Source organism: Lutjanus erythropterus, chromosome 23 (genome assembly GCF_056507025.1).
Source record: "Lutjanus erythropterus isolate fLutEry1 chromosome 23, fLutEry1.hap2, whole genome shotgun sequence".
NCBI lineage: Eukaryota > Metazoa > Chordata > Actinopteri > Lutjaniformes > Lutjanidae > Lutjanus > Lutjanus erythropterus.
This window is the reverse complement of record NC_139339.1, coordinates 9,593,016-9,615,561: the sequence shown is the minus strand read 5'-3', so window position 1 is coordinate 9,615,561 and position 22,546 is coordinate 9,593,016. Positions and strand designations below refer to the sequence as shown.

Genomic DNA, 22,546 nt, shown 5'->3' with positions numbered 1-22,546 from the left:
AAGTGAAACTTCCTCGAGTGCAAGTTTAAAGTTAATACTGGATGACATTTTAAATTTAATCTAGGGTTAGAGTAAAAACTAAATTCAGGTTTAAAGATTAAGCTTAAATGTAATCTTTCTTAATTTTAAGCGAGTTTAAAAGTTTGGTAACATAATTTAAAGTTAAGGCATGATTCAATCAGGTTTAAAAATGAGTCCTTTTTGATGCAAACAGCCTCAGAGATTAACTGTGGCTGTTGATTTTTTTTTCTATCCAGGATAACTAATCATATCTAGAATTACAGAGCTGCAGAGGGACTCGAAAAGAGATGCAACTTAGAAGCAGCTGGTGGAACATAATGGTGAATTAGATGTATTCCCTGCTCCATTTAAACGTATTTGTCAATAGATATTATGTCCTACTTCATCAACATGTTCTAATTAAATGCTCATAAAGTAAAAAAGATGTTTTCTTCTCCTTCAAGTACTGATAAATGGAACCATGACTCTGCTGCTGTATCTAAAGATTTGGAGCAAAAACTATTCATATCATCTCCATTAACTTGTAGTCAGTCTCAGGTCATTAATTATGTATTAATTACTTACTAGACTGGGCAGAAAAATAGCAAACACCATGAAAAAAGGGTTAGAATTTAGTGCTTTCACCATGTCCCCAAGAAAACTGCATAATGTTTTTTTAAATCTGTGCACAAACTCAATTGTAACACTGTATCTCACTGACAGATGAGATAGATACTGTGCTCTGAGCTTATGTGTGTGACAGAGTCCTTCCTCTGTCCTTTTCTGTTATTGTGCTTTTCCATGTTTCGTTACAGTTGCTCAGAGCGGATGTCTCTCCTTTCAGCCCTTAGTCTTGCATCAGTTGCTCTCTCTCGCTCATTCTTTCTGGGCCACTGGGTTTCAGTTATTTCCTGTCATCCTAAACCCCTTCCAACCTTTCCACTATTTTTTTTTATAAACAGCAATTAGATAAGTCCCACTATCAACACAACAGCTGAGTCTGTGTGATAAATGTCCTCTCAGAAGACGCCACTCTTTGACAGCAGTGACCACTGAATTAATGTAGCTACAGTACAGTCGGCATTGTGTACAAGTTAGATTAGTTGCACCCTGTGAAATCACATGAATGTGGAGCCAAGTAGCAAAGCATGGGAGAAACAGATAATGCAACTCACATCGTGGTTGTTTTTCCAGCCCCGTTGTGGCCAAGGAAAGATGTGATCTGATTCTCGTAGAAGTCCAAGCTCAGCCCGTCCACAGCGAGCTTCTTTCCAGTCTTGTAGATTTTAACAAGATTGCGGATTGAGACCCCTGCCTTCATATTGGGTGGCGGTCTCTCCAGAAACTCTTTAGAAACACATGCATATATTCATAAACATTAAAAAAAGAAAGAGAAGCATAAAAGCAAATCTATTAAAGATAGAAAAGTCTTTTCGAGACACAAACCATGATTCAAATGTTAACAAAAAGCAAGTTTAAACAAGTTAATAACTTAACTACACCTTTTGCATCAACAAAGATTAATTTAATAAAAGACTAGTTCTGATCAGAGTTTAATGAGAAAAATCCGGATTCAATATTAAGCTGAACCAAATAAAATAATTTAATCAGTATGAAGATGCTTGGTAACTCAAGTTAAAATAAATTAAACTTCAGCTGCTGAGCAAAATGTTATATTGTTTGCTTTGACTAAAAAGTCAACAAAAGATTTTTTTTTCTAGCTGGCTAAAAATATAACATTTGCTTTAGCTAAAAATTGAACAAAACGTTATACTGTTTTGTAGCTAGCTGAAAAAGTTAAAAAATTACTTCATTTCCCATGTAGCTCAACTCAACTAGCTTACTCATTATGGTTCTTTCTAGATGCTCTAATTTATCCTCCTTGGAAAAATACTTGTTGGCTGAATTAAAGTAACTAGTAACGAACTAGTTTACAAGTTTGGTGCCACGTGATTTAAAGTTAAACCATGAGTTAATCAGGTTGTAAAGTTAATCTTTGTTGGTGCAACTCAGCCTTAGTGATATTTATTGAGACTAAAACATGCCTCTTCTAAAATAATATGGTTGACACATGAATTTCCTCTCGAACTCTTTAATTAGGCCAATGTACAGTATATGATTGTTCCTTTTAATCCATATTGTCAAAAATACTGATTGGGCCTTAAAAAAGTGAAAAGAGAACACTGCTAAGCACTGAAAGATAAAAATAACCATCTCGCTCACTGTGAATACTAATTGGAAATTGTTTTTTTAGCAAGTTCCTAACTTGAAACTCACCTTTTTTTCCCCAACAAAGCGCCAAGCTCTATTATCACCCTATGTGACAAATAAGGTGCTAATGTTTGTTTGCGACCCATCCCAATTAACTTTCTCCCCAATTAACTTGAGAATCTGACAAATACATAAAAACTGTGCACGTCACACCACAGTTACACACCACAAGAGAGAAGTGAAAGTTTTATGGCAGTTTACCGCTTTGTATGGTGGAGTCCTTCAGCAGATCGGGGTCTGCGTCAGTCACCGATGCTGTCCCACACCAGTAAGATGAGGTGAACAGGAAGTACCACGGCTTAGGGATTCCATACTGGCCTGGGATCAAGCGTGGAGAACATTATTCACATTTTAATAATAGTTTGGCTTGAGGGATTATGATACTTTGCAGTGTGTGTTTCCTCTTGACAGCCTGGCACAAATCCTGCCTTCTTTTAATTAGAGTCTATTTGAAAAGCATTAAGAGTAGCCTGTTAGGATAACTGCATTGGCTATAAATTTTAATTGACCGGAGGGGATCTCATGCAAGTCAAGTACGACACCAAAGTTTAGCGTTGTTTGATCTAATTTTAAATATGGCAGTGGCAGATGTGTAAAAATAACTTAACGCTATCTCATCTGCTTCAAACTGAATACCTGGAAAGACGTTCTCAATGTACCAGGTGAGCACCCAGTAAAGACCAGCATCGAAGAGCATCATGATGATGGACACGAGGAAGGTGTAGTTTCCTCCCTCCTCTGGACTTTTGTTAATGTTGTGCCACTGGATGCCAACGCCTTGCTGCTCGTACTTGGCAAAATTCTCGCAGCCATATCCAAAAGCCACACATGACAGTAAACTCTGGGAATGACAGATATGCAAGCAGAAACATCCATAGTTAAAGGAGCAGGTAGACATTTCGGGATACATGCTCATTTGCTTTGATGCTGAGAGTTAGCTCGTTAGCTTCAGCGTTTACACAGATGTTTATCTTATTCTGTCCCACTCATAACTACCTAACCCAATATAACTATAAATCCAACACTGATTTGTCTGTCTGTGTGTCAATCACCCAATGTGTTGTTGTCAAGGCTGCAAGCGTCACAGGCTATGACACTTGCAGCTCTTTCTGACAGAACCTGTGAGTATGCTGACAGTCAGCTGTCATGCCAAAGAGAGGGTAGGTTTTATTTTAAGAGCTGCAGGAGGCTTACTCATTCCTTTGTAAAGCACCTGGCAACAAAAATGTTGTGTTGATGGCGTCCACTGTGTTGAAAGGTGCACTCGGTAAGTACGCAAAGCACTAAAATACTCGTAACAAAAAGTAAGACGTTACCTTAGTGAGCTTTGGATGCGCCGGTAGTCAAGTTTTGTTACCTTTGGACAGGGCCAGGCTAGCTTTTTCCCTCTTTTATTTCCAGTGCTACATTAAACTAACCAGCTACTGGCTAGCTGCATTTTTAAAATACTGACATGAGAATGGTATCTTTCAATATCTTTCAATCTTTTCATGAGGGAAATGTGAAATTCACAAAATATCCTTTAAAGCCTGTGAACACGCACACAGGTATTTTCAGTTAATCTGGCTGATCAGACCTCATCTCAGGACTGCGTGGGCATGTACGGTCTGTGATTGGTTGACATCTTGAGTCTCCTGTTAGCCGTGTTGAATCTTTATCATTCTTTTTTGTAGATGAGATTTGTGACCTAATAAAAAAGCTCCAGCCCACCTTCAACCAGAGCAGACGTCTAATTGGCTAGGCTTTAAAATAGACGAAGAAGAATATTTCATCATATTTTGGGGAAAATAATAAAACTGGCTGTGCACTCGCCCCTTAACTGATCAATAAACTATTATTTCAGCAGGCAGAGGAACAATACCTACACAGGCATTAACCGGTGTAATGGCTGTGTTGCCTTTGCAACATCTCTAAGGACTTTACTCTCAGAATGAAGATGGAGACTAAATTGCATGTGCTGAAAACTAAGATTTGTAGGATATTTCATACAGTAGGAAATTGCAGATGATGCTTTGCCCACGAGACATCATCTGCCATGGCCTATCACTGTGTATTGCCATGTTGCCTGCCAGCTGTTTTACCACGCCTCATTTGCTCGCAGCATTCTCACTCCGGCAGAAGCATTTACTGAAGCTTCAGAGACGAACCACCATGGATGCTGTCTTCCCGATGCTACATTACCAGGCAGAGAATCTGAAAAGCTCTGCAGTGACGCCAAATCTCTAGCCCCACTGCTAACGCTCCTGGCAACTTCCTCAGTTGTCCCCAGCTGCCAATCTACTGCCAAACAATCAGCGATGAGACTGTGGATGAGGGGTGACAGCAGGGCTAGTGGGCACCCATCCTTGACCTCCGCATGAACGGCTGACAAAGCGACAGGAACCACTCCTTTGGCTTTTGAGAAAAGGGCAAGAGCTGGGTGGCAGACAAAACAAGCCCCCTCTATTGAACACATGTCAACACTGCAGCCACCATTCAGCTGGCTGCAGACAGAGAGCATTGTTAAGAGGGAAAAGTAATCAGGGCTCCAGCTCCATCTAAGAAGTCATTTTCCAGGACATTTTTTGACAAATAGAGCCAGAAAGACGGGCAGGATCACAACAGAGACAAATGTGTTTGTGTCTGAAGAAGTCTTACATGAAAATGCCAGAGTGCAAACTCTCTCTGTCTGAACAGTGTCTCACACAATGAACTGGATTTTGAAAAACAAAGAGGAGCCTAGTCCAGTAATCAATTAGTCTATCCGCGGAAAACTGGAAGCTGTTTTGATGATCGAGTGCTTGTTTGAAGGTGCAGTAAGGAATTCCCAAGAAAGATAGCTGATTGTTGAATTTCATTCCCCGGTTGTCAAATACTTACTTATACTGAGACCTAACAATCAACTACCTTATCAAACAGTGCTTGGCCAAAGTCTCCCTTCACAGCCTAGATTATAAATGCAAAAAGTCATTGTTAACACTTAATAAGTCTATAATTAAGGATTTATTAACCTCGATAAGTATAGTTCACACTTTTGGTAACACTTATTAATATTCTTAAGTAGTCTATAAACTTAACAGCCACCATGAGTGGTTAGAAATATCTTATAATCTAATAATAAACATGCTAATTAGTGCTGAGAGATGGAAGAGAATCTTGTAAGGGACATATTAAAGGAACCGTAATATAAAGTGTTACTGCTAGATTTTCTAATGGCTGAAAATAGAGCCAAGACAGGGAGCAGAAGTCTAGTTTAATGGTTTAAAGGTTATTAAGGAACTTTTGTCCCCAGCTTTAGGCATTGCTTTAAGGAAAATATGAATAATATAAGATTCCCTTGCATTAGCTTCTCCAATGTGAGAATTGGCAGCTGGAATATATTCGGGTTTTGGACTGTTGGTCAGACAAAACGAGTGAAAATGTGTAGATATTTTTCACAGTTTTCTGACATTTTACAGACCAAACAAAGGGACCTCTGTTACATGTCATCCCCCTTCTCTCTCCCCTCATTTCCTCTCTGGCCCTATACTGTATGCTATTGAATAAATACAAAATAATGAAATAAATCTGAATCTAATCTAATAAAAAATAACCATTATACTGTGTATTAAAATGTCAGAAGAGTTATGGCAAAAACAAGTCTGAACAAAAACCACATGTGTAAGTCAGCTGCCAGATGTTGCAAAAAGCACAGATCAATTAATTGATTTCAACAAGGGAAAGGTGAACGAAATGTGAGAAGTATTAACTGATTTTGCAGGACTTACCATTTTGTCAGGATTTTTCTCCGTCTGAAACACTGACTGAAAGTATTTGTTATTTTCCATAACATAAAAGAACTATGGGTTCTCTCTTGTTTCTACCTAATTTAAACCTGGAGCTAAAAGAGGGAGAAAATAGTCAAAGTACAGTAGATAGATAGTTGGATTACGACTGTGCCCTGTCTTACAGTGGCCCACTTCCTTTGGCACACAGCTGCAATCAAAAGCCATTCATATAAATTCAGGTGATCTTTTGAAATCCTGTTCCGATTAAAGACTTCATTATCGAGGACAACGTGGGAGAGAATTTGTATGCCTTGGCACGATGTAGATTCAGCGGAGCTGGGGGAAAGAGAGAGAAAACTCTGCGTGCACGTACACACTCACACACATCTCTGATAAAGTGTAAGGATGAACTGGATAGCGGTTTGGTCAGAGGAACATTGCTCATGCTAATTAGAGGGCTAGAGGGCTATCCATCTAGCCGGAGCAGGGGAGAAAAATCTGAGCGCCAGGGGAGAACCCAGCAATGGCACTTTGTGTAGAGATTAAATAAGGTTTGCAGCGCTTTATATGTAAAATGCCTACATAACCTGCATGCAGTCTGTAAAAGGAAATGGACTGAAGCAAGAGAATGACATCATGTTAAAGGACTTACTCAAAGACAAGCCATTGCAGCGGGTACTGTATTTTGGCACTGCTTGCTGGCAAAAGCGAGGTTTGCAGAGTCTCCAAGGATGAAAAATGAAAGCAGAAGTGACTTCTGTCAGGTGCCAATGTAAGATATTATTGACTGCCACTATTTCAATTGGGTAAATAAGAAACATGAGGCTGTGTACCTCGGCCAGCCGCACCTGATGCCGCATTGTTGAAATTGACAAACAAGAAAACATGTCCTGATTGAAATTCTGAGGGAGATGCACTCGGGAGCGCGGCAATGAAGATTCAAGATTTTGTGTGTCTTTGTCTGCAGAAAGGACAGCTTGAGGACAAATGATACCGGCACCGTCCATAAAGGTCACGCAGAAAGGCTACACTGAAAGTTGAGCAATGGTGTACTATTTATCTTTATCCCTCAGAGGATAGGAGAAAATCCCCCAACATCCTGGCTGTGTGTCTGTCTAACGTCTTCTTTTATGTAAATGTTTGATGTTTCTGTCACTCGAGTATGTCCGGGTTTAACAGAATTCTTCAGGTTTGTGCCAGAATACGTCAGAACAAATGGAAACAAATTTCGCCGGACCTCTAACTTCATCTTGCAGCCAGACTTCACACCTCATTATCAGGAGAGTTGTGCTGGTATGATAAAGGCAAATCTCGCACAGACGTTATTGACACTGGGAGTGAATTCACTTCTTTTTATAACAGCCAGCACAGATCAAATCAGACTTGTGCTTGTTTGGATTTAAAAGGAAAAGGAAAGGAATAAACGGCTGTGATTGCCAAAAACCTAACCCAGGAATATAACTCAAATTTACAGGCAGCCCAGGTGTATGATATCAGTGGGGGAAGATATTAAAAACCATGTCAGAGCTAAAGACGGACTTACCACAACAACCTTGGCCTGGAAAGCCATGACGTCGCTCCAGGCAAAGCAGAGGACGTGCGGCAGGTAGAGGAGAAAGTAGATGAGGCCACCGCACGCTGCTGCTAAGTTGGCCTTAGAGAAGAAGACGCTAATGAAGAAGCACTGAGTGATGGTGGCCACGCAGAACACCAGGAGGAAGACAAAGATTACTGAGGGGTCGCTGTACTGCAGCACTTTGCCATACTGCAGAAAAAAGAAACAATTTTATGTCAAACAAATGAAAAAAGTTTGAGGTTTGGTAGAGGAGATTATCAGCAGGGGCTGTAGTACAGAAACTTCCTTTTTTAAGTCTTAAGTTAAAAGAGAGTCAGAGGCAAATCATAAATAGATTCCTATCTTATCTCAGGCTAAAGAATCCTAAACACTCAATCCAGCACTTATCAGCTTTCATTACCTAGCAATCGTCACTACTTTTCTCATTTCGTCAAGCTAAACAACTTGTTTTTTTTCTCATCGAAACATGCAAAAAATGGAGCAAAAACAGCGACAGGCACTTAACTTTAACACAGATGAGTTGGAGGTATTGATATTTGTGCAAAAATCCAAGGATCTTCTTTTTGGAAAGTTGACAACAACACAAACTTGGGCGATAACACAAAGAGTGGCCTAAGCAGTGACATGGATAACACAAATTACTAACGCGACAGTTAGCTTCTGTTCTGTCTAACACTGCTGCTGGCTATCTTTATAGAAGCCTGTTGTTAGCAACTGTTAGCTAAGACTTCAGGTACCCACTGTGTACACTGTTGTTTGCTACCTGTTATAGGCTAATATCAACTAATACTACCATTAGCTAGTGTTAGCTAAAACTCCTGTTCCCCACTGTTAGCTAGTTAGTTAGTTAACTACTACTCGAGTTGGAGAAGTAGGACAGCTTCAAGTTCTTCTAAAGTTAATGAGTTTATTTATAATTTGTGGAATTTCTGCATTTTTTTTTATATCGGGCCCTAGTGCTAATTAACATGGTTACCAAACAGTTAAGACAGGATGTTTCTGTAATACAGCCACAAATTATTTATCAAAGGAAACAGGGAGATTCAGAAAACGTGATTATCAGAGTTGATTGTTAAAACACAGCAGGCAGAGTAAAGGAGTTTTCAAAAGATTAAAACATCTGGTGTACCACAGTTTAGGACACACCTGAACATTTTTGCAGCTGACTGGTATTCTTTTATCTGAAAGTCATAAAATATGTCACTCTTTTGCTCTGCCAGATTGAAGGAGGACCCTTCTCTAATTTTAGAAAGCTACTTGTGAATCCATCCATTCTCCCACATTACACCATGATGCTGATGTTCTCTCTGAGCCTAATTCAAAGAGGCACTTGAACTGTTAGGATAATGGTGCTATTGTAATGGATGCAATTATGATTAAAAATCTTATAGAGGACACTGTTACATGGCTCTGTATGAATGTTCATTATAGAAACTCTTCTACATTTGCTGAGACTAAATGAACCCTTCGAGTACAACTGTGTTAGCGTCAAGTAAAATGATCTCATTTTAGTGCTTAGGTTTCTCTTCAAATTAGCATCTTCATTATTTTAAACAAAAGTCCCATTAGTCCATGAGGCTTGATGGCCAAAACTCTCCAAAATTAGTGTCGGGTCCTCCTTGAATCATTGTTAAATCATTTTGAAATCACCTTCAGCACAAGGGAAAGGAGGAGAGCGCTGACAGCCAGCGGGACCACGCTGGACACCGCCCAGCTCAGCCAATAGATGGTGCACCTCAGGCCCATGATCTTCACTGTCTCCTTAAGCCTCGCCTCTTTCTCTACGACGATACCCTTGACAATCATGGCCACTGAGTAGATCCAGGCTAAAGTCATGTATAAAGGGAGGGAGCGAGCCAGAGTCCGGAGGAACCTGGGGGGGGGGGGGGGTTGGGGGAGCCAGACCAGACAGGAAAACGACCCCATTTACATCTGGCGCTAACACGTAATCTGCATCTGGATGCCTTATCTGGATAATGAAACCTTTACATTGATACGATATTAATCAGTATTCACTTAATTTCAACTTTGGCCCCATTATAATTGGATCTCATTATGCAAATTAGGTAGGTGGAGCTGGCAGTCTTATCAGCAAACATCCCAAGTACCAGCTCAGTGGAAGCTTTGGTATTATGGTGCTGCTTAATCTTCCTTTGCCAAAGAAGGGGTCGTCTCGGGTCATCCGTAGCTTTTTACCAGACCTGTTTGAGGTAGCAGCAATGGAAGCCAAGAAAGGCCATACTTGTAATATTTTTTTTAAATTCATTATCTCAAGATCACAAATTAATTACTAGTCTAGTTGATTAGTTGACTAGACTAGTCAAAAAGATATAATCCTGCAATTCTGCCTTGGTTAAAGTGTAACATGATGCATTAACCAATAATAAGTACACTTTGATCTCACATTTTCATATTAAATCTGTTATTAATTTGTTAATACAGTGGTCAATGTGCCGTCTGTGTTGATCTCTGACAAACGCAAAAAATAATAAGAAAACCTGCATTGTTTTCTTGTGACAATGGGCTGATTATCTCATTATCTCAAGATAACAAAGCTCATTTTCTCAAGATAATGAAATAATTGACTCATGATCTCCAGATGATGGCATGTTCTTGTTCTTGCACTCTGCATTGTACTGTTTTTTTTTTTATTATTATTATTATTTTGCTGTCTCGGTGAAAGAATTTGTATCATGGATTTTGAAAAGTGCTCATCAAGATTACTATTTTATATAATAACTGTAAGCATGGCCATTCTCAGCTTTCATAACTTTGAAACTTGTTGGGCTGATTTCTTTTCTTGAGCCAACATTAACTCATCTGGCCAGTTGGTTGCAGCAGAGCCAAGCTGTGAGCCCAGCGAACACTGATTTATTATCAACATGTGAAGCCGATAACAAATATGAAGCAACATTAGAATTCATTTGTAGTAGGGACACCACTGTGGCTTAGAGGTTAACAAACCAACCATGAACCACAGCGCCTCTGTTGCACCGCTTCAGTGCCGTTATCTAATTAATGCAGAAAATGTCCCAAATAAAAAAGTAAATAAATCACACACTCATTTTGAATTTTGTTTCTGATCACCTGATAAACGCGAGTTAATATTCAGTCTTCATTTGCTCTGCTTTGGCTTCCAATACTCCTGAGGGAAACTCTTTAGCTGCTTAACGTTCACCAGCTAGTCAGTAACTGTGTCAGTCTTCTGCTGATACTGGCCAGGTAGCGTACAGAGCTGTGAGACTGAACCAAAACAGTAAAGCAGAAAGTCATAAACTTATATAATAAAAGAAAATAATGAGCTGACGGATGCCAAAACATCGCTGAGGGAGGGGGTGATGATTTAGAAAAGCCTCTTACATGCACATGGTTATCTGATCCATTGTTGATATAAAAATATTGATTATAACTGCTTTAAGAACAAACTGCACAGGCTACAGATCTTATCACACTTCAGTTCATAAACATTCTGGCTGCAGTGCGCTCTGCATGCATTTTCACCTCGCCTTAACATGCTTTTTTTCCCTTTTCCAGAGGAGGTATTCAGATACAGATTTCTTGTTAGTACCGGGAGTAAATGGCGATAAGTCTGTCTGCAACTGATAGACTTATCACTTATAGTTGTGCTAAAAACCACCTGCACTTGGCAGCACTGTTCAACATTCTCACTGTGTGAGTTTACACAGGTACGCCCCATTTTATCAAAGACAAGTAACAGTAAAAACAGGAATTTCACCATTTTAGTTTACTCAATTACAAGTAAAAGTCCTACTTTCAAAAGTTCAAATATATGTATTAAAAAGTACTCATTAAGCAGGTCCTGTAAATATGTTTAATATGAAAATATGAGCAGAAATTTAACATTGTAGCTGATCTATGTGATCTTAATTATCATATTTAATACTATAGCTGTCGAATAGACTTAACATGTTGAGTAACAAGCACAATATTTCCCTCTTAAATGTATTGTAGTGGAAATTAAATGAGGCATAACGTGGAAGCTTTGAAGTAAAGTACAATTACTTCAAAGTAGGACTTGAGTATTAAGGTAAATGCTCCACCACTATCTATTTCTGGCTGAATAATGTCTCCTTTTTTTTAATTTTTTATTCCAGTGTGTTTGGGTGATTGATGAGATGTCAATAGCTGTCTTCCATCTGTGAAGGTGGTCTCTGACGCCGTCATTTGCATTCTTTCCTCAGTGCCCAGTGGTGTGCACAACAAATTAATCAAATTTTAATGGCCAAGTGCAAACATGACAAAACATTTTGTAGGTGGGTTTTCACGTTGTCAAAACAAGGACATACTGTTTGGGAGAAGAAACGTGTATTGATCATCGCCGATCAGTGTTGGTTTTCATGAAGGGGATCTTGTCAAACAAACGCCTTCGCTCAGCTGTTCGAGCCAAGTGTGGGAACGGTGTAAATATATCAGCCTGCCTAATAATACATGCATTAGCTGCTCCATAATGGAGGAGGAAACAAGTGTAAAATGACAGAGGACTCAGGTGCAGATGACAAAACTGGTTGTTGTCACACCTAATCCAGATACAGCCTTATGATAATTACCATTTGATTTGCTATTATTATTAATGTGCTGAAAATGGCTGTGAAATTATCATTTAGAATGGGCCTGTGATCTGAATACACATCGCACTCGCAGTCGCTCCTCCAAGGCACTCAACTAACTCAATTTATTGTTATTAATGTTTACAAATTGTTGATGGCTTGCAAACACATTAGGCTGATGGGAAATTACATTTCACCCAGCTGCTCAAATATCGGTTTTTATTTACCAGCCGCGTTTTCCAATTAAACTGCAAAAATTGATTAGGCCGATCTAAAATAACCATCCTTTTTTATTTCATTAACAACGCCCACAGAACAAGGCGGCGTTGAAGGATGTGCTCTATCTAAAGGAGACCAGCAATAATGCTGCTACGTCGTATGTCACCAGAGGCACAAAGGGTCTCTCTTTGGCGATAGCGGCACTTTGTGCATCTTTCCTAATCAATCTTTAAGCAGAGAATCATTCCAACTGATAAGCAAGTCTATTATATCCTACAAAACTATTGATTTGATGGAGGAATCTGTATATAAACCACCAAAACAATCTTAAAGGGACAGTTCACATTATTGAAGTGGGGTTATATGAGGTACTCAGACAGTCGGTGTGTCGCCTGCAGTAGATGGCGGCAGTCGTGTCACAAGTTTGGAGAAACAGAGAGGAGAACCAGGTCAGGAGCTAAGCAATGACCTGCTGTGTTCAGGGTCAACAAATCACCTAAAAATCAGTTTCCGTTTCTTATTTAGAATATTTTTTACCGTTCAGTTTCTCTTTCTCTCTCTCTCATACATACGTGTGTGTGTGTGTGTGTGTGTGTCTGCTGTTCTTATATCTATATATTGCTGTTACATATTATAGAACAAGGCACATTTTTACATACTTGTTATTGTATATTTTGTTATATTATCTCTCTTAGATATTGCAGTACAATGTATATATTCTTACATACTTCTTATTTTATATTTTCTTATCATTTCTTTGTGTTTGTATATATCTTGAATGGGACCATCTGTAATGTGACCAGCATCCCCCTGAGGATCAATAAAGTATTTTTTGATTCTGATTAATAAATAATGTTGGTCACATTTTCTTTTGCCTCTTTTCTGGGAATAACACCGACTCCACTTTGCATTCTGTTCCAAAGTTTTTACAAATGATTGATGGTGTTAGAGCCATTAGATGATTGTACTTGCAGTGTGTTATACATCATGAGCGCGATGATGCCGAGATATGCTTTGGTTGTCTGAAGTATTGTTCTTTCAAACTGTTCCAGCCTGCCTGCATTATGCATGAATTTGATACGGTGAACCTAAACACTGTGCTTTGATGAGACGTCTGTGCTTCGTTTTATTTCTGAGGGGTCAACATTTGTTTTAGTTAGCAGTTATTGTTTGTTCATATTTGTCTCACATAACCGGAAAATATATTTATCTCACTTTTTCATACAAACCAGAGCAGCGTATATTAAAAATATAAACTTAAACAGGTCTGCAAAAGGTATCTGAGTTCACACAGAGAGCTTGAGGTCTCTGGTGTACCTCCCACTTATAGTTATTACCTTGCAAATTCAATAATGTAAAATAGGGCACAGTGTTCCTCTGGCCAAAGATAATACATTTTCATTGCAATCATGGAAATATACAGTACCAATCATTCAATTCTCAAATTACGTAACAGAAGTCTTCTCTATGTAAAAAGGCACAGAAGAAGAGGTGATGCAATTACAGGAAATAAAGGGCAAATATGACTGGTTGCATGCTCAATTAATTAGCCCGAGAAGGCCGATTTAAGGAATCATGGGTAATGATTTGATTCAGTGCTCATTAACTGGTAATGATTAACAATAGCAAGAATACCAAAACACAAAGCATTGACAATTCTCTGACCTGAATGACCCGTGACAGGCATCAAATTATTTGGTTGGATGCACATTTTCTCGGTCTTGTAAGAATTTGATGAGCTTTGTTACGTTTGCCATTTTGATGTAGGTGAACATAGAATTCTGTTTTTCTGCATTTAAAATACAATTTTAAATATGAAAAAAAAAGCCTACAATTGTTCAAAAATATTCCAATTTGGGGAAAACAGTGACTGAAAAATCCTCACAAATGTCCATTATGTTCATATTGAATGCTTTGTGTTTTGATACTTTCCAGTGACGGACTCGTTTCTACTGACCTTTAGCATGACACTTATGACCACACAGGGAACCACAAGCAGAACAATGTTTTCTGTGAACCTCGCAGACCAAAGGGCAACGTTTCTAATGCCAACGGCACGCAGCACCTCCTTGAGCCGGAGCTCCTTCTCCAGCACCAGGCTTTTGATGGTCATGCTAACGGTGTACATGAAGGCCAGCACCAGGAACATGGGGAGCATGCCTCCGACACCCATCATGAAGCTGGTCGTAGAAGAAAGCAATCAAAAAGGTCAGGACTGCACGATGACAACGGTAACACTGCCAGATGGGTGCCGGTGCGTTTTTAATCTCCTGCATATTACCCATGTGTATACTGTGTGTTTAAATAGCTGTTGCGTACTCAGTGAAAGGCTTAAAAGCAAACTGAACACGCATACTTCCAGTATAAGCACACAAGTACTGAATAAGTTCTCTTCTTCAAATGATTACACAAAAATACATGATTATACACTGATTGTTGGTGACATCTGGAGCTGAAACGATGAATTGTTTAGTCCATCAAAGGAAATTAAAACTGAAAGTATTTTGGGAACTGAGTTTTAAAATTAAAGGGTAACTGTTTTCCCATGTTTTTGTGTCTAAGTGACTAATGGAGGCGACAGTTTTTGAAACTGGTCCAGTATTGAGGGAGAGCGCTGCAGCTGCAACGTTATCCCTCCACTGACAGGCACAGACTATTATTCTAAGTGTCTGACAACATGATGAAAACAGAGAGACCTTTTTTTTTTTTTTTAAAAAAAAGACCTGCTAATAGTTTATAATAACCATCAGTAATAAATGGCAAATTGGTCATTGATTAAACTTAAGTTTATGGTTATTTCACTGTTAACAAATAAGAAAATTATAATTATTTTTTCTAATTACAAGTGAGGCTTTAATTTATGTTATATTATCATTAGTGTGTGTAATAAAAACTAATTAGCTCACAAATTATGTTGTTTCACACATTGTGACATTTTAAATAATATATTAAGATACCAATTGATTTGTTAACCTTTAATTAATCTTTACATAGAGAGATGAACCAGATATTTATAACACTTTGTAAACAGTTAATAAGGTTACAGTCCATCTATAAATATTATTAGAAAGCCATTTTAAGGTTGCAGCTGATGACTATAATACCTTACATACGTATCCTACATACACTGTGTAACATATATCAACTTACTTAAGCAACCTACTTATTTCTACTGCTTTGGTTGGTTCGTTTATTTGTGTTTTTGAGTGACTTTTGGTCTTTGACAGTTAACAGTTGGTAGAGTTCTAGACTGTGGGTCAATCAAAGCAGGCACATTCCTGACATTAAATTGGGCTTCAGGTGAGTGTGATGAGCTTCATTCATTATTTTAAGTTTAATCGTTTGATTCAATTAATTCAAAATAATTATTAGTCATGTGCATTCTCCATTTTAAAGGCTGCCTTTTTGCAGTTTTCATCTGCACTTGCTCCTTTTAAGTAAAAGGCAACGGAGGCTATTCTGCAGATACTGAAAATGTTATTATTGTGAGGGACAATTAAGACAATCAGAGTTCTATTCATGGATTCAATGCCATGGAGGCAGTTTTATTTTTACACTGAGCTAACCTTCATAAATCTGGTGCATCAGCTCAATCAAGCCATTTAGTGCTGCACCTCATGCCAGAGATGATGTATGATTTGATGTTGTTACAACACAATAAGGTGATATTAAACCGGCTTCATAATGCCACCAAAATGCCATGTCAATATCTTCTCCTCTGCCAATATAACAAAGTGCTTCCTCTGCTTTATTAGATGGTGAAGGAGGGATATCAAATAGATTTTGACAAAGTATAGATTTCACATATCACTTATGCTTGCATTCCATAAATACTGGGGGGTATAATGCAAGCAAAGCACTGCTCTCAGCACGGATGTGAAGATGAAGCACAAAGTGAATACGCAGTAATTGGCAGAATGATGCTTTTATTTCGAGCGATTTAACATAAACAATTGATCAAAGTACACTTCCAGCACATTTTCATGAAATAAATTTCCCCATATAATTCTGGACAAGTTATTTTTTAAAGGCCTTATTGAATCTCTGCCAAGTGAGAGCAGTTCACACAAACATCTACTTACCATAATTGCTAGGTAGCCCTGCATAATTGCTTTTTTCAGAAGGTGATTGTGAATCAGTAATTTGGTTTTTTCCTCTCATTTTTTCTTTTCAAATAGCTATAAATTATTGCACTATAATTGTCTTAAAAAGACACATTTTCTTGCCCTCTTTTTATCTCACTGCGACAGCTTTCATTTCAGTGGACAACTTGACATTGTACCAAGTTAACAGGGACGAGGCACGTACGAGTGTGTTCATTTTAAAGGGACGGTTCAGCCCAAAATAAAAGAAAACCCAGGCATATTTTCCCTCCTACTTGTAGTGCTATTTATCTATTTTGTTTTGGTGTGAGTTGCCCTGTTTTAGAGATATCAGCCATTGAGATGTTGGCCTCTTCCTGAATATAATGATGGAAAGAAAAAACGTGAAGAAAGAAAGTGGTTCTGCTGGATCAGACTGCGGGGAGAAAGTAGTTCCAGTAGATTAAACCGCAGGAAGAAAGGAGTTCCTACCTGAAACTGGTCACAACAAGGTCTGTGGATAATGCTGAGTAGCTGGTTCATGATTTCTGGAAAGTGATATTATTGTCAAGTTTTTCACATGTATTTTTTTGTTGCTTTGAGCAACACAAGCTGAGTGTCACCAAGTTCAATTATATTTTAGAGAAGGAAGATGTTTCTATGGTTCATATCTCCACCACTTGACAGCTCACACCAAACCAAAATAGATGGATAAAAAGCAAGCTTCAGTCTGCAGAACATATAGTTTTGTATCGTCAGGTTCGTCAATCAGCCAACTAATGATGAAAGTCTTGCAAACACAACATATTGAGTTAGTTCCACTGAGGCCACCGAGGAAGTTTAGTCATATAAGAACTTGAAGGAGAGTGAGGCTGACTTGTTTTCGAGGACACTTCCCCTGCCCCCGTGGGAGGGATCACTAACAAACTAGGCCTTCAAAGCTGCGAGACGGGATTGGATGACACAGAGTCTCAAAAAGTTGAGACCCAGAGAAAATAACACAGATATCTGTTATGAGATTATATAAATAAAATTGCCTCTTTTGAACCTGGAAATTCAAACTTGAAGAGTTTGAAATCGATACACTTCAACAAATAAAAGCTAACTCGCGCATTTGCACCTTTTCTAGGGAGACAGGTGGCCTCGAGCAGCGAACGCATCAGGTTGAATACTAATTCTGGTATTATCTGCTCCTGACTCTCGCCTAACATCTCTGTAACAGCTGACAGCCTGTGTGAGTTAACTCCTTCTGTGACTTCTAGCACTGGAGGGGGAGAGATCAGTCATGCACACCGTGTCTGACACTGACAACCTTGCCACCAGATGCTCTTGAATTATACATTTGCTGATCGATCAAAGGTGCTTAAGTAATAGAACTCCAGGCGGGTCTGTGTTACAGGGCTCCGGTTACATTGGCAGCCTGACCTAAATTTAGGGTAGCTGGAAGACTGATTTCTCAGTAAATCGAGAGATAGTAGAGCACAGCCTCCCCAGAGGTTGGCGTACCATGCAAAAAAAAAAAGAAAAAAAAAAAGAAGCTTCCTGTCTCATTTTTAGCAAATATACCGTTGACTTCCTTGGCTGGCTGGAAATGAGCAATTCATTGAAGGGAACAGACTTTATTCAATGCGGATTATCACACTGCTGGTACAAATTACTGCTGGAGGAAAAACGTGCATGTGGTTATGTCATAAAGGGTGCTTAGGAACCCATATGTCATGTGGGTTTTTTGTAACAGCAAGATTACATCTTATAAAACAAAGCGTAATTCCTTTAACCGACAGGGAAGCAAAGTTTTAAGAAACAGCTAGAGTAATTTTAAAATTCACATCTCTTCCATACATTGAGAATGAGATATAAAAATCTGTAGTGATGCACTGCTTTCATTACTCCTCGCTTAATACTTTGTGAATAATTCTATAAATATTAAACTAGATATTAAGAAATCAAGACTTGTGAAAACCCAGAAGCATCATTTAATCAGTATTTTTTTTTTCCAGAACATTAGAATACATTCTTTAGCATCAAACTGATGATAAAACAGGCCTCCAATTACCTAAAGTCCCTGAGGTGACAGTAAGATGTCTGGCTTGGTATGGAAGTATCATACGCTGACAGACTTATTTAAAAGTGAGAACTTTGAGAAATGGAAGTGAGAAAGTTTTGTCTTTGTACCTTTACCAGGCAGTTTTACAGACGTATTATAAGGTCGCATATTCTCAAAGTCAACCAAATCAAAGACTGCATTTATATGCATATAAATATATATGCATGGTTTGTCTCTACAGATTGACAATGGATTTACTTTAGAAGACAGGTTTAATCCCTGAATTACTTACCATAAGTTAGAGCTTCATGTTCATGACATGGAAGCGTCTTGTTAATGGTCGCCGTATATACTAGAAACCTGGTGTTTAATATGACTTGATATACTGGAGATGTGATGGTACATGATTTATGGCATTTTAAACACAAGTTTTTTCAATCAGCCATGAAATAAAATCTCATCTTTTAGAAGTGCTTCAAATGAAGTGAATCAGCTATTCGCGTTGCCGTTTTGGAGGCTCTCAAGAAAACTTTCTGAGAGCTAATTTTTTATTTAACTGAGCGCTGATTACTTTTAGATTAAAGAAATGCATGGAGTCATGTTTTATTTACATTATAGTGACAAAAAAAAGGTTTCTGAAAAAGCCTTCCCTCAAAATTGAAAAGATCTACTGCAGTGAGATTAAATTGAATGTGACCTCAAGGTTTTAAAGTTTTAATACCTACCGCTGCACACGTTTAGCCTGGTTCATACTGAAACGTTGTAAATAGGATGGGTAGGAGGGAGGAAAGCACACCAGTACTGGAGAGGTGCAAACCATGAAAAAGTACAGACTGTGGGAAAATATAGTCGCACACTCGTAGCCACGTTGTCAAAAATTATACTTTAAAATTTTACCTATATTTTGATATGAAAATCTTTTTTTAGAGGAATGTCCTCAGTAACATTCACATTATTGGTGAGCAAATGGCTATAAATAAGAAAAGGACGATACATTTCCTAAATATAGTTTTGATTCTTATTTTTTTTATTTCTCTAATTTTTCTAAAATCTGAATCTTTCTTTCTTTGAATATCTTCATCCTAATGACACAATTATTCTAAAACGCCACCCTGTATGAAAAAAAAAAAAAAAATTGTGAAAACGTTTTTACAATTACATCTCAAATGCACAAGAAGCTTATGAGCTTGAGCATTATGTTTCCTGCAGGATCTGCCGCTGGGCCCCCATCTAATGCTATAAAATGTCAGTGTCGAAAGTGTCACACAGGATGAAATGAACGAATAAACACACTCATTAATGCACAGCTCTTACTGCACACTCACCTTTAGCGCTAATCAAACGCTAATGTTGATTGTGACAATTTAGCATAAAATACAGAGCCTTAATGAATTGAATCAATATGCAGCCTGTGCTGTACATGTGTTTGGTCCCCAGCGTTCTAAGCATGAATGAACAGTATTTGGAAAGCTGGAATTACAGTGTATTAGAGGGCCTTTTTTTTTGGCCGTGGCTAACAACGGGGTCTTTAAACGTGTGGGGAGTCACACAGGGAATATTTTCTGAAGCTATTAATACCGCATGTCACTTTGGTGCAGCAGCAGCATAAAACAAAACCAAACAACAGCTGATTTTAGCTTGTTACAAGCTTCAGACGTCCTGAATATGCTCAACTATGTGGCCCACTCTCAGTACTTACGGTGCACACATTAGGTTAATTAGCTACTGTGGATGGACAAAAGCATTTTGCTCTTGCATCCTTGATTTGAATATGCCTCACGTCCACTGCTGGACAATGTTATGTATTGCTGAAAGCAGCCTTAGATCTCACATCAAGCCCATGTGAATGTGAAAGACCTATTGATGGTGAACACAGCCTCAGGATCCGAACAAGAGATGCCTCTGATTCAGGGGCACATGGCGGCGCAGAGGCCGCTGATAAAGGACCGGTTTACGTGCTATCGGGGCCCGCAAGGGTCAAGCTTTATCCCACACCGTCATCTGAGCACAAAGCGAAGACAGTGGGGAGCTAATACAGTTTGGTTATCTCAAGTTCGAAATGCCAGCAGGGTCAGCTGTGGCTGCAGAGGCCCAGATCGCTGCGAGTTCATCAGGTGCATTACAGCAAAAAGCTGTGAGCAGGAAATGAGGAATGCAAAAAAAACCAAACATTATTTGTCAAGTCTGGTGTGAGGAGTGTCGATGAGTGTTGGGTCAGTGCAGATAATACTGCCTCGTTAGCTGAAGTTTATCAGTAAAGTAGAAATACTTTTTTGTGAGATTGAAAGGAAGAGAAAAATGACAAAGAAAATGAAACAACTCATGTAGCTGACAACAGTTTCTGTCAAAATGTATTCTGTTGTTAAATTGCACATTATGTACCAAAAGCTAAAAAATATTATTTCCTGAAATTTACCACCAATATACACAATTAATATCAGAACTGGCATAAATATAATGTTCAAAATATAATGTAGATGGTTTTTATTTTATAGTTTTAAAACCTGGATTTAATGCATAGTCGACCATTTTTCTTAATTTAAGCTGAATATATCAATTTTTTTGTTCTGTTTGTGTTTTTTTTAATATATCGTTATTTATGATCACCATAAGTGTTGTCTTTTTCAATTTTAAAAATTGCATTCTAGTAAAGTGATATAATTTAATTTTATTTAATAAATTAATCTGGAGAATCAAGGGAATAAAGTCAAAATTCGTTGATTCCAGCTTCCTAAATGAATAAATGAATATTTTCTGATTTCTTTACTCCTCTACAGCAGTAAATTGAATATCTTTGGGTTATGGACATTTGAAGACGTCATCCTGGACTTTGGAAAACACTGCTCAACAATTATTTTCCCCCATTTTTGACATTTTATGGACCAAAGAACTAACTGTGTAAAAGCAAAAACAATCAGATTATTCGACAATGAAAGTAATTGTTATATTACTGAGGATTACTGATCAAGATCTCATTGTGTTAATGTTTTGTGCTTTGCATATTTTTAGATTATGTATTTTATTTGATATAATTTCTGCATCAGGTATTTGGTCAAACACTTTTGTCCATACCACTCGGCCCTACTTAAACTGCTGCTGCAGCCACAGATACATTTTATTAGGCCAGCGGCGTACTTTCTATCCATTGATTGTACAAGCATGTACATTATTCATCTCACAGTTCCCAGGTGAATAGTACATCTGAAAGTATTTAAATGCTGAGGGTATTTAATGATGTGAAGTTACATCAGGCCTTTTTCTAAACAGAGCAACAGTTACAGCAGACCACAAACATTTCCATCAGACTGCACAATGTTCTTTCCTTCCTTTTGGCTGGCAACACCACACGCTTCGAGATGAAAATAATTACCACCAAGGTTCTTCCCCTGTCATGCCTCTCTGTGTTGCAGCGCATCTTCCTTTGTGTGATTTCACTCTCAATTATTTATGTATGAAATAGCAGTTTTCAAGTGTTAATAATTTATAGAAATGCCCAAATGGCTAGGCAGGCGAAAGAGTAAATGGTGGAGGGACTGAGGGTATTGCAGTGCTTTATGGCTCCCATTTATCTTCTGTAATTATTAATCCTTTGTTTTAGGAAGATGAAACTGAGGCAACAGGATGGCATTAGCAAACAAGCTGTAGCATGACTGTCTAATTTGAGATCATTATCACAACTACGATGCTGTAAATTAAGACATGAGGACATCGGTGCTTTTCATTTGAAAACCGCTTTTAGAGGTGGCGTGCTGAATATGAAACATGCAACCACTGAAGGCGCTGACCCTTAATATGGAAAACAGAGGTTTACTTAAAATATTCATGTAAGTATTTAAGGCTTTCTCCTTATCTGGGTCTGATATTTAAAGAATTCATTAACTGTTGAACAAAAGGACACTAAGGAGAACAAATTTAAGGGACCTCTAACTCTTAATCACAACATAGCCGAGTTTATGTGGATAAATTAACAACATATGGAACAAATTCTGTTCAAAATTATTTCTTTTATAGCACATTAGGTCAGTGGTTTTCAAACT

At 38.3% G+C, this 22,546-nt stretch overlaps 1 protein-coding gene across 1 annotated transcript in view; it reads right to left on the bottom strand.

Annotated features, from left to right (window-relative positions):
* The window catches only part of LOC146305600 (phospholipid-transporting ATPase ABCA1), a 208,994-nt gene that overhangs the window by 128,257 nt on the left and 58,191 nt on the right, over nt 1–22,546 (bottom strand). The window contains exons 15-19 of the mRNA XM_084712574.1: nt 14,338–14,560; nt 7,561–7,782; nt 2,908–3,112; nt 2,473–2,589; nt 1,176–1,347 (exon numbers count right to left, since the gene is read on the bottom strand). Coding sequence (XP_084568700.1) covers nt 1,176–1,347; nt 2,473–2,589; nt 2,908–3,112; nt 7,561–7,782; nt 14,338–14,560 — 939 coding nt within the window. The remainder of the gene's footprint in view (nt 1–1,175; nt 1,348–2,472; nt 2,590–2,907; nt 3,113–7,560; nt 7,783–14,337; nt 14,561–22,546) is intronic.